At 35.4% G+C, this 11,837-nt stretch overlaps 1 protein-coding gene across 1 annotated transcript in view; it reads right to left on the minus strand.

Annotated features, from left to right (window-relative positions):
* Positions 1 to 7,527: 7,527 nt before the first annotated feature.
* Positions 7,528 to 11,837, minus strand: part of Cps1 (carbamoyl-phosphate synthase 1, mitochondrial) — a 113,269-nt gene continuing 108,959 nt past the window's right edge. The window contains exons 36-38 of the mRNA XM_005396941.2: positions 10,886 to 10,998; positions 9,422 to 9,551; positions 7,528 to 8,563 (exon numbers count right to left, since the gene is read on the minus strand). Of these exons, the coding sequence (XP_005396998.1) occupies positions 8,465 to 8,563; positions 9,422 to 9,551; positions 10,886 to 10,998 (342 nt within the window). The 3' untranslated portion in view covers positions 7,528 to 8,464. The remainder of the gene's footprint in view (positions 8,564 to 9,421; positions 9,552 to 10,885; positions 10,999 to 11,837) is intronic.

An 11,837-nucleotide genomic window follows, 5' to 3' on the forward strand; every position in this document is an offset into this window, starting at 1 on the left:
CATCTGAACTGAGTAATCATGGTGCTTGGTGTGGGAGGCCCACCTAGGGATTGTTGCCAGCAGCATAAGAGGCAGAACTGGAGAAGAAATGAGGCTGTTGGGAGCTGAGAGAGGCTGGTGGAGCTGGTAGAAGCTGTAAGGAGCTATGGTTCTCTTGGAGGAGCTTGTCATGCTGGCTTTCCTGATGAACTTGGCTGTTTTTATCCTCTGAGGAGCTTGGGACCTTGTTGGCATTGAGAATATCTTTGGTTTACTTTAGGGGAGTTCTGGTCCTCACTTTGAGCATCACTTTCTGGTTCCAGAGAGGAAGATGGTGCACTGCCTGTGTCCTGGAGAAGCTCACTGTGATGGTTTCCCTGATGGGAACTCTTCTGTCTTGATCATCAGAGGAGCTCGGGACCTCACTGTTGCTGAGGATGGCTGTGGTGCCTTTCGGTGGAGCTCTGGTTCCTCTGAGCATCGCTTCCTGGCTCCAGTTAAGATCCCTCAGCCTCCTAGCACAGACTCTTTATCCTGCTGGTGCAGAATGTCTAGATTCCACCACTGACCTTTGGGCCTTCCCAGTGCAGATCCATGAAATAGGCCTGCATGAGATATTGTTATGGTCTCTAGGCTTCCAGTTGGATTCATGGAAGGCATTGTTATGGGCTCTAGATATTCAGCTGGACTCTGTAGGATATTTATTACAAGATCTAGGCCTCGGCTGGATTCCTGGTCTATAGTATGTGGACAGATTTTCTGTACTTTCTTGTATGATTCTTTGGCTAACTATTATAACTAATCTTATAAAATGTGTCCTGTATTATATTGTTCACCTTGCAAAATATCCCCCAAACCATAACAGTAACCAAAAGAAGAGAAGAAAAAGCCCTCATTTAGAAGTGAAAAAGGTGAAACTGCAATGAACACTGCCAAAATCCACAGATTTATAGAACACTGTTTCAAAAATTTATCCCAAGTTGGAGAACCTAGAAGAAAATGAGAAGTTCCTAGAGTAGACACATATGAATTACCAAGACTGAACCAAGGAGTAAAAATTCTGAATAGACCAATAACAGACAATGAAATAGAGGCAATACAAGAACCCTACCAAGTAAGAAGAGGCAGGACCTGATGAATTCACTCCAAAATTGTATCATAACTTCACAGAAGACTTAACGCCAATACTCCTCAAATTCTTGCAAAAAACTGAAAGGAAAGGAGTGCTATCAAAGTCATTTTAGAAGCTAAAGTTTCCTTGGTGTTAAAACTTAACAAAGTTTCAACAAAAAAAAGACAGAAAAATACAAGCCAATCTCCTTAATGAACATAAATACAAAGGTCCTCAACAAGATACTGGCAAGCAGAATGAAACAAATCATCATAAGGATCATACATAATGACCAAGTTGATTTCATTCCAGGAATGTAAGGACCGTTCAACATATATAAATCAATAAATGTAATACATCATATAAACAGAAGCAAAGACAAAAGTTATGTGATCATTTTAGTAGATGCAGTGAAAGCATCTGACAAAATTAAATATTCATACATGATAAAAATGATGAAAATAAGTATAGAAGAACCTTATCACAAAATTATGAGATATGTATTATATCTCTTAACTGCCAACATCATACTAAATGGAGAAAAATTCAAAGCATTTTTCTCTCAAAGTGGAAACAAGACAAAGGTATCCAATCTTACCAGTTCTACTCAATGTATCCCTTGAAATTTTAGCCAGAGCAATAAGGAGAGGAAAAAAAAAACTACATAAAGGAAGGGAAGAATTTAAACCATCCTTATTTATAGATGACATAATCCTTTTCACAGAATACTCAAAATAACTCCACCACGAGGTCCTTACAGCTAATAAATTCAGCACAACAAAATAATAATACACAAATCAATATAAAAATTAATAGTGTTCTTGTATGCCAACAATGAACTTACAACAAAGAAATTAGGAAAACAATCCCATCTACAGTAGCCCAAATCACTTAAAAATCTTGAAATTATCATAACCAGGAATGGAAGATCTCAATAATGGAAACTATACTACTTCAAGAAAAAGAAATCCAATAAGACATTAGAAAATGAAAAGCTATCCCCTGTTACTAAATAGTCAGGACTAATATTGTCAAAAGGTCCATATTAGCAAAAATGATATATAAATTTAATGAAATTCCAATCAAAAGGCCAACAGCATCCTTCATAGAACTAAAAAAAATATAAAAAATTTATATGGCACCAGAAGACACCCAGACTAATTGAAGCAATCCTCAGCAACAAAAGCAAAGGCAGGAGACATTAGAATCCTAGATACATATTATATTACAAAGGTATAGTCATAAAAACAGCATGGAGCTGCAATCAAGATGGGCACATTGATCACAGGAACAGAATTGAGAATGCAGAATAACTCCCATGTGCCTTCAACTGTCTGATCTTCAAGAAAGGAGTCGAAAATGTATGTTGGAGAGAAAATATCTTCTTTTAAAAATAGTACCAGGAAAAGTCAATATCCAATGCACAAAAATGAATCTAGACTTACATCCTTCAGCCTATACCAAAATCAAATCAGAAGAATTAAAGTCCTAGATATAAAAACAGAAACACTAAACCTGGTGGTAGATAAATTAAGTAAAACTTGAAGACATGGATATAGGAAATGACTTTCTCAGCAGAACCCCAATTACAATACATAACACCAAAATCAATGAATAGGATTTATCAAATTAAAAAAGCTTTTGTACAGCAAAAGATACAAATAACAGAATGCAGAGAAAACTTATGGTATGGAAAAAAATTTGATAGCTACTCCTCAGACAAAATTACTATCTAGAATATATAAAAAACTAAAAAAAATTGCATAAAAGACCCAGTCACAAAATGGACAATTGAAATGTCCTTTTGAGACAGTGTCTCACTATGCAGTTCAGGCTGGCCTTGAGCTCATTCTGTAGCTCAAGCTGGCCTTGAACTCACAGCGATCCTCCTGCTTCAGCCTCCTGAGTGCTAGGATGACATGCGTGCCCCACCACGCCTGGCTTGGACAATTGAAATGAATAAGCACTTCTCAAAAGAAGAAATAAAAATATCTAATAAGTATATGAAAAATAAATTTCAGTATGTTTGGCCCCTAGGGAAATGCAAATCAAGTACTGACATTCCATCTTACTCCAGAAAGCATGTCTGCTGGTGATTTAGCTCAGTGGCACAGCGCCTGCCTGGCAAGCACAACGTCCTGAGTTCAATTACTGGTTAAAAAAAAAAAAAAAAGACCGAAAAAATGGCTATCCTCAAGAACTGGAAAAAAAAAGGCAAAATTGTGGAGAAAAAGAACCTTTCTACGTTGTGTGTGAAATTAATACAACTACTATGGAAATTAGCATGGGGATTCCTCAAAAAATTAAAAATAGAAAATCCTTTGACCCAAGTAGACCTCTTTTCGGTATCTTCTCTAAAGATTTAATGTTGTCATATTACAGTGATATTTTGCGCATCCTTGTTTATAGCAGCACAAGTAACAATAGCTAAATTCCGAAAGTGGCTTCTGTGCCCGTCAGTAGAGGAATGGATAATGTAAGTGTGATGTATATATAGATAGACACAGATATAGACTATTCAGCAATAAAGAAAAAAATTTGAAACATTTATTAGGAAAATGGATGGACTCTGAGACCATAATGCTGTTACATAAATCATTCACAGAATATAGACTATCCCATGGTTTTCTTATATGAGAAATCCAAAGTATAAATAATTTAAGGAGGAAAATACAAAGTGGATGATAGGAAACAGGGTTATTGACTTTTAGAAATGGAAAGGGCTTCTGGGAATGGGCTAAGACAAGATGGTGGGGAGGGGAAGTGAAAATAAATAAGACTACATGTGATATGTACACATACCAGTTCCCCATGAAGAATGTATTTATCATGTATCTCACATATATACTAATAAAATGATACACTAAAAAGAAATGCTTTTTGTTTTATTTAATTTTTTATTTCAAAGAGAAAAAATTTAAATGATTAAGAATTTCAAAACAAGATGATAGGAAGTTAACAATGGTTGCTGTATTGCATATGGTTATCTTCAAAGTAGCTGTTCAGATTACCAGATATAGGCATGCAAAATTGATCAAACAATTGAGCATCAACTTTTCCTTTCAGTAAACCAATAAAAATTCATAGTACAATTATTTTAGCTATCTTGAAAACAACACAAGTGCCATTCAACTGAGGAATGGATTAAAAAGATGTATTATTTTTATATAATGGAGTATTACTCAGCTAGAAAGAAAGATAGACTTGAGGTTTTTAAAGGTAAATGAATGCAACTAAAGACCATGTCCATAAGTGAAATAAATCAGACCCTCATGTGTAAGCATCATATTGTCTCCCAAGTGTAAGACTGAAAGAATAAATGAAATCCAAATGGTACAATAGATATTGTGAAAGGGAAAGAAGCTGTTCAAAAGGAAAGAACTGGAATGGGGAAAAAAGAAAAGAAAGGAAGGAAGGAAAGAAGGGATGGAGAGAGAGGAAGAAAGAAAGAAGAAAGAGAGAAAAAGAAAGAAAGAAAGAAAGAAAGAAAGAAAGAAAGAAAGAAAGAAAGAAAGAAAGAAAGAAAGAAAGGTTTAACAAATTTAAAAATAATTACCCATATGCAAGTTCTTTAAGTAAATATTACAATATAATTATTCCACATAAATTTCATTTGCAATATTCTGTAAAGAAATTTACAGAGTTATGAAAACCCTTAACAAAGTATTTCCAAGCATAGACCTAAAAATCTTGCCATATTTCAACCTTGAAGGCATTGCACAAACAGATAAAAGAGTACTAAAGGGGCCATTGAAGACTGTTAAGTTTCAGAAAGGAAAACACAGTAATCAGGGCAAAATAAAATTTTCAAGTTATTTCTCTCTGTGAATAAGCATTTTAACCTCGGTTTCTCTCCCCTTTTTGCATATTTTCATTATGGTTGCCCAACAGCATTAAGCTTGGTGTCTTTAGAAGACACAAATATTTTAAACTTTTGTTGAGATGGCTGGTGTTGCTTCCTTTGATAAACAAAAGTTTCTCTCTGTGGTGTGTGTGTTTCTCCTAAGGAATACCTCAAAGAAATGATTTAGCAGGCTGCTAGGTTCAGAAAAATGGACATTTAGTGCTGCTGAGAAAGTCCACATATTTTTGTTTTGGTGAGAAATTAATAATTTTTTTTCTGGAAGCAAGTCCTTTGCAAGACAAAAGTTGTAAAGACTCAAAATGATCTTTAAGCAACAAAAAAGCATGCACAAATGGTACTAATTTTGACTTGCTGAGATATTTTTTCCACTGCTGCGTTGATCTCAACAGCTGTAGGTACTTAAATTCTCTTCCTGGAGCTCTTGCACCCGACATTATGCACGAGAGAAGGAGTAAAGACAATTATTACCAATTTTTCACAGAGCCCACAGAGCCACTTGAGGGAGCATAGACATTCTTCCTTCTGTCACATTACTTTCCCACTCACCAATTGCTACAGCTTCTCATAAAAGAGAACAGTAATAGTTATTAGGAAAAAAGGAACTTTTATATATAAGAACAAAGCAAAGAAATGGTAAGAGAAAGAAGAGAAATAAAAAGTTGAGCTAGTCTTTTTTCAAGCTAAGGGTATCTCAAATGACATATAATGAAAGGTCTTTGTGGGTTTGATTAGGTGTGTGTGAGCGTTTAGGGCACCTGTGCCCACAGGGGGCTGCACCAGCAGCCAAATGGTAATGCTGGTGTGTAATTACGGAGCACTTAGCTGCATTCAGACATGGTTTGTTTCTCTGATAATTTCCACTTTCATTGTTCAAGAGGCTGTGGACACTGTAGAAGCTGAGGTTCAAGTACCTGCAGCTGTTCAGATAAATGAATATTGTAGATGTTTTAAAAAGTTTCCAGTAGGAATGCAGCTTAAGAGGAAAGTTTGACAGAAGTACATTTAAAATATTTTACTTACCTTTCCAAAGCTATAAAATCCTAAATCTATAAATGGATTGTTCTTTATTTCTCTTCTTCATTTCACAAGCTGACTGAGCTTTATGCCTCAACCTATAGAACCCATCCTTCACACATGCTATTAAATTCTCTGTGTGGAAAAAGCTACTTCGATTTACTACTGGACTGTACCGGCATAGAAGCTATGTTGTCTGCTCTTGTGATGTATAACAAATATAGACATTTAAAAATGTGTTAACTCACTCTGAGCAACTTTGGTGAAGATAACTATGTAATACAATATCCACTGTTAATTCCTATCATTCTGTTTTGAAGCCCTGTATCATTTATATTGCTTTTGCTTTGTTTTGTCTACGTTGTTGTGATTTTGTTATTTTTTAGTCTCTTTACAATAAAACTATGTTAACCCATTTATGTGAAAGGAATAAATGCGTTCCAAAAGAGCGCAACATTGCCAAATCTGAACACAAACATATTTTAACTTTCTTGAATTTCACTCCTCCATCCAAAAGTCTTAGATGTATTATTTATTTGTATTTCACCCTTTTAAAAGTTTGGAACATCTAAAAACAGAGAAGGAACAAAAACAAAATTTAATGTTTTTCCATTTCAGCACCACGGACAGAGCGAATCTGCTCTGCTGGGTTTTGAAGGATTGTTTCACCAACACAAAATAAAGTTTATTTACAAACAACGTTGCCTGATTAATTATTATTGCTCTTCTAATTTTATTGCCTTTTATAAATAACATATTCAAATCACTATAAAATTAGGAACTTCTACTAAATTGCCAGAATACAAAAATTAAGTACTATGTAAATTTGTAGTAATTTCAAACTACGAGTTACATTTCTAAACTTTATACTGAGACCCTTGAGCAAGAGTGTAGTTTTTTAAAAATGTAATAGTTGAAGACTTATTATTCTCAACATCAATTTGATAATATCGGGGGCTGGGGATTTAGCTCAGTGGCACAGCTCCTGCCTGGCAAGCGAAAGGTCGTGAGTTCCATTCCCGGTACTGGAAAAAAAACAAAAACTAAACAAACAAAAAAATTTTGATAATATCCGATAAGTGTTTCTATAGACAAAATGAATATGCACTGGGAATGGTGGCACAACCTCTAATGGCAGTACTGTAGGATGTCAAGGCAAGAGGATCACAAGTTGAAGTCTAGTCCATGCAGTTTAGTTAGACTGTCTCAAAATAAAAATATAGAAAGGAACTGGGCATGTAACTCAGTGTGAAGGTCATGGGTTCAATCCCTAGTGCCACAAATAGAGGGGTAGATAGGTAGGTGGATAGATAAATAGATTATATGTTAGATAGATAGATAGATGATGATGATGATGAAGATAGACAGATAGACAGATGATAGATGAGAGATAGATAGATAGATAGATAGATAGATAGATGATAGATAGATAGATAGATAGATAGATAGATAGATAGATAGACTATGGTCCTGGCCTCAAACCTTGTTTTATCATAGAAATGGACTGACTTTTGTATATCATATTAAGTAAATAAATAAATTGAGCAATACAACTGAATTATCTCTTAATATTATTTTATTAAAAAGTTCACAATTAGAGCACTTGTAATAACACAAAACATTTAAAAGCAACAAAGGCTGCCCTGAAAGAACTTTTCTGGAAACACAAAAGAATTTAGCATGTGCCCTGTAAGACTCAGTAGATCAACAAAATCTATCATCTGTAGGGAATTACTAGGACTTCCAAGTTATTGCAAAATTAGCAAAGAGAGTGAATGGCGCAAATCTAAAGATTTCACTTGGCCCAGGATAAAATTCAAAGGAAACAAAGAAGAATATAACTACTCAGTGTTTTCTACCATCTGCCAACATTCTCCCATAAAACAAACCTGGAAAAAGGATCCTGTATAAAAATCTATAATCTAAAGCTCTTGTCATATTTGTCAAATTCAGTATCATGGACTGAAGAATTACTTTTTCAGAGACAGGTGAGAATAATTATCAAAAGCAATATACAAACATAATGGAAAAGTTCATAAATTAAATCTATATTTCATTTTACCAAATTTTATAGTACTCTGCCCTGAATGTGACCTCGGTGTGGCAGATACCATTTAAAAGCAATGACAAAAGTGTGTTTAAAGCACAGAGAGTTCAGAAGACAGAATAGCAGCATTTCTATCTTGATCATCATTAATCAGCACCATACAATGTTAACTCTAAGTAAGTCCACAGATAAGCCTAGATCACTAAATATAAAGAATTAATAAATGGGTGAAAATTCCTGAAGAATGCGCTACTTAAGAAGGACTCTAAATAAGATTTTGCAAAAGTGACTGACAATTTATTTGTGAAAGATACAGAATAAGGTACTATAGAGTGAACTCAAATAAAGTTTCATATCAATATTCATCTGTGGGAAACAAAGTCAGGAATCATTTCCTTTAGGTAAAACATGGCTCAGGTGATTTAAGAATGGAACTGTGGTGTCTGCTTCATGCTGCTTTTCTGGCACCGTACTGCCTATAGTGGAAAAGACTCTTGGAGTCCACATTGCGAGATTTCTGCATAGCCTCAGCAAAAAGTTTGGTCACCTGCAAAGAAAAATGTTAAAAATCTTACCAACCCACATTAATTGAAAGTGAATGTTGAAAGAATCAGAAGTGAAAAGTCACAAGGATCTGCTCCCAATTTTCAAAGGGGCATGGGATGAAAGGCATGATTTTTTTTTATTTGATAGGGACTTCCACCCATGTCTCAGACTTCACCATGAATAGGTTTATTTCTCCTCCCCCATTGGGATTAAAAGAAACTTGGGGAAAAAACAAGATGGACAGAAAGTCAATGAGTCTCAAATCTGTGAATCTTTCTGTATTAAATTTGCTGAGTCATGTACACATGAAACTACATATAATTCATATAATCATTTTCTGTGAATTGGACAAGCCCGTGTACGGCATCTGGACCTTCAGTTATTACCTTGTGTTATCTTTCTGTGGTATCTTTCTGTGGCATCTTTCATTTAGAAACAGAAGTATAAAAGTGTGTATCTTTAACCCCTTCCACACTATCACTTTTTATTCAAAGTATAATTGAATGGGTAATGAAAGAGCTAAGGCCATTCATGGCTTTGGATTATCTCAACTGCTTGATCACCAACTGTCCCATGCAGGTTATGACCTACTGTATTAACATTATTACTGTAAGAGTCTATTAAAAATTCTCCTCTAAAAGAATCGAGATTTGTTATGCAATGATGATAGTAAATGGTATCATTATGTACTGCAAACATATACTCATAACAATTAAAAATAAAAAACACCCTAAATCCCCCTCTATTCTGAATGTTACAAGGAGGGGGAAAGAGAGATATGCATACACTGGTTAACACTTTTAGGGGATGCCCAGAAATGAAACCCACATGCAGCTTGCATACAAGAGAAAGAACATACCTGAAAATTAGTAAGGAGAGCAATTCCACTGTCCACAGCTGTCCTTCGAATCACATAATTATCATGGACAAACTTAGTGTTGTTATTGGGAAGATTAATCACAAGGTCAATGCTGCCGTCTTTCATCAATCTGGAAAAATAAAGAAATAAATGAACTCGCGATTGAGGTAATGATTTGTACTTTATAGTTTTAAAAATACTAACTACTTATTCTCTTAGCCATTTACATCAATGCCATACTCAGGTGACTGTCACCTGCCCTCTTCTATTCCCAAGCAGATCTTCAAATTATTCTCATGTGGGGATTATAGCTTTTATTGTGTTCTTGAAATAATGCTAGCTAATGCTAATTGACCCAAAATATGTTTACTCTTCAATATGTTATCTGATCATACTAAGAATTGGTAATTTGATAGATATATACTTTGTTTCTTTCACAAAGAAGTGAAACCTCTTTCATTGAAGACCCCTCCATGATCCCACCCCTACATTATGCCTATTTCCTGCATTTTTTCCTAGCACTTCTTAGTAGATGCTATGAGAATCCAGGTCACCTGATTTTCAATTAAACCATTGCAAATTCTCTGCTAGGCTGCTACACAGTAAGAGACATTTAAATATCAAAAGCTTGAAGTAGTGCTGTTTATTATTTTACAGAGCTCTAAAGCAAGGGGGCTTATAACATCCTGGGAAGTTTACTAAGGTCTACACACAGTGCCATTTTTTAATTAGTTTGACAGTAATTTATAGGTTGACTTCTTAAAAGCCTTAACACGCAGTTTATTTCATAGAATTTGCACTGCAATGCCTTTGGATCGTTTGTAACATCCTGCAACAATTGAGAAAACTCCACAGTGTACTCATGCCACATAGTTTCATAAGTATTGATGCATTAATGATCTGTAAGGTTCATACAATATGCTGAAATAATGTCTTAAAAAATCTAATGATGATATGGCCTGAAGCATAATAAAACACCTTGATAAGGGAGTGGCTACTCAGGTAATCCAATGAATGACATTATCATAGTTCTCCACACAGTTTCCCGCATGCAGAAAGCTCTCAGTAAAGTGACCGATTCATTGACACATTGATGTGCAACCTCACCGAACTGTGACCAATATTACATCAATTTTATACTATAATATATATGTTTGATCTGAACTGTACAGTGCTATACTTTTATTTGTATCTATCGGGGAAAGCATTTTTACCAGGAAGTATTCTAATGATGTTTCCATAACACCACATACCCAGGTGATAGTGTGAGTTCTATAGTAATAGCAATTCATAAGAGTCAGGTTTTACTATCATCCACAAATATACTAATTGTTAAACTGATTGACTAAAAGCATTTTTAAATAACTTGCAATTGAGTAAGGTGAAACATTTATATCATGCTAGCCAACACAATCAGTCCTCTATGTATCGAGCAACTCAGAAAACAGTCCACCCAGCTCTTACTTTCTGATGGAAGAAAGACTGGGATTCTGTCCTTCCTGAGATGGCCATGCCACTGGGGTGGCAGGGACATTGTTGGCATTCAGCCAATCGGATGTGGCTTCTGTGGCAAAGAGCTGCATTTAAAATGGAAAAATTAGTTACTCTATCAGAGGGAATAATTTTGTAGAACCAAAGCTTACTAGGACATAAGTACCATTGAGAGCACGAAGAAGAAACTGAAAAACGCAAGAAATAATATTGTACCTAGAGTACAGACTTAGACTCAGAATTCAGAAGCCCAGATGCATTATAAACACTGAAGGAAGAAGTTAAGAATGTCAGCTGTAACTGCTTGTGTAGAAGGAAAAAATAGAGAATTATTCTTGGCTTAGAATTTTTTCAATCAGGTCAACAGAACCACATGGCCACAAACCAGTCTGAGCCATGGGAATAATTTTGCTTTACTGAACTTGGCTTCATATGGAAGTATTCATTCTGAAGAAGTTGTGCCTATAACAACTGAAAAGTATGATCTCATATGGAAACAGGAAAGTAAAAAGGAAAAATATATAGAAATGACCAGAATTAAGTCCTGATTATGCTTCAGCTAAACTAAGTTTTTTGCTGACAATTTCTATTGAGTTTATAATAATCTTGTTAAAATATACAACTACTTTTTCTATTTTATTCTACTGAAGACTTTATTTTCTAACAGGAACACAAAGCCAGTCTTTAACAAGGCCTGTGCTGCAGCACGAAGGGGTCAGCACACAGGAGGGAGGCCTCTTAGACAAAACCAAAAAAGAGGCTGGGGAGTACTGCTTATATAGCAGCTGCAAGCCTGTGTCAATGAGGGCCAGGGCTGAAACCAGGGAATGTTCTGGAAGGCTAGCTGTGAGGGTTGGGCAGGGCTGAAAACCAGGGAATGTTCTGGAAGGCTAGCTGTGAAGGTTGGGCAGGACTGAAACCAGGG

Source organism: Chinchilla lanigera, unplaced genomic scaffold (genome assembly GCF_000276665.1).
Source record: "Chinchilla lanigera isolate Chin_1 unplaced genomic scaffold, ChiLan1.0 scaffold00056, whole genome shotgun sequence".
NCBI classification, from domain to species: domain Eukaryota; kingdom Metazoa; phylum Chordata; class Mammalia; order Rodentia; family Chinchillidae; genus Chinchilla; species Chinchilla lanigera.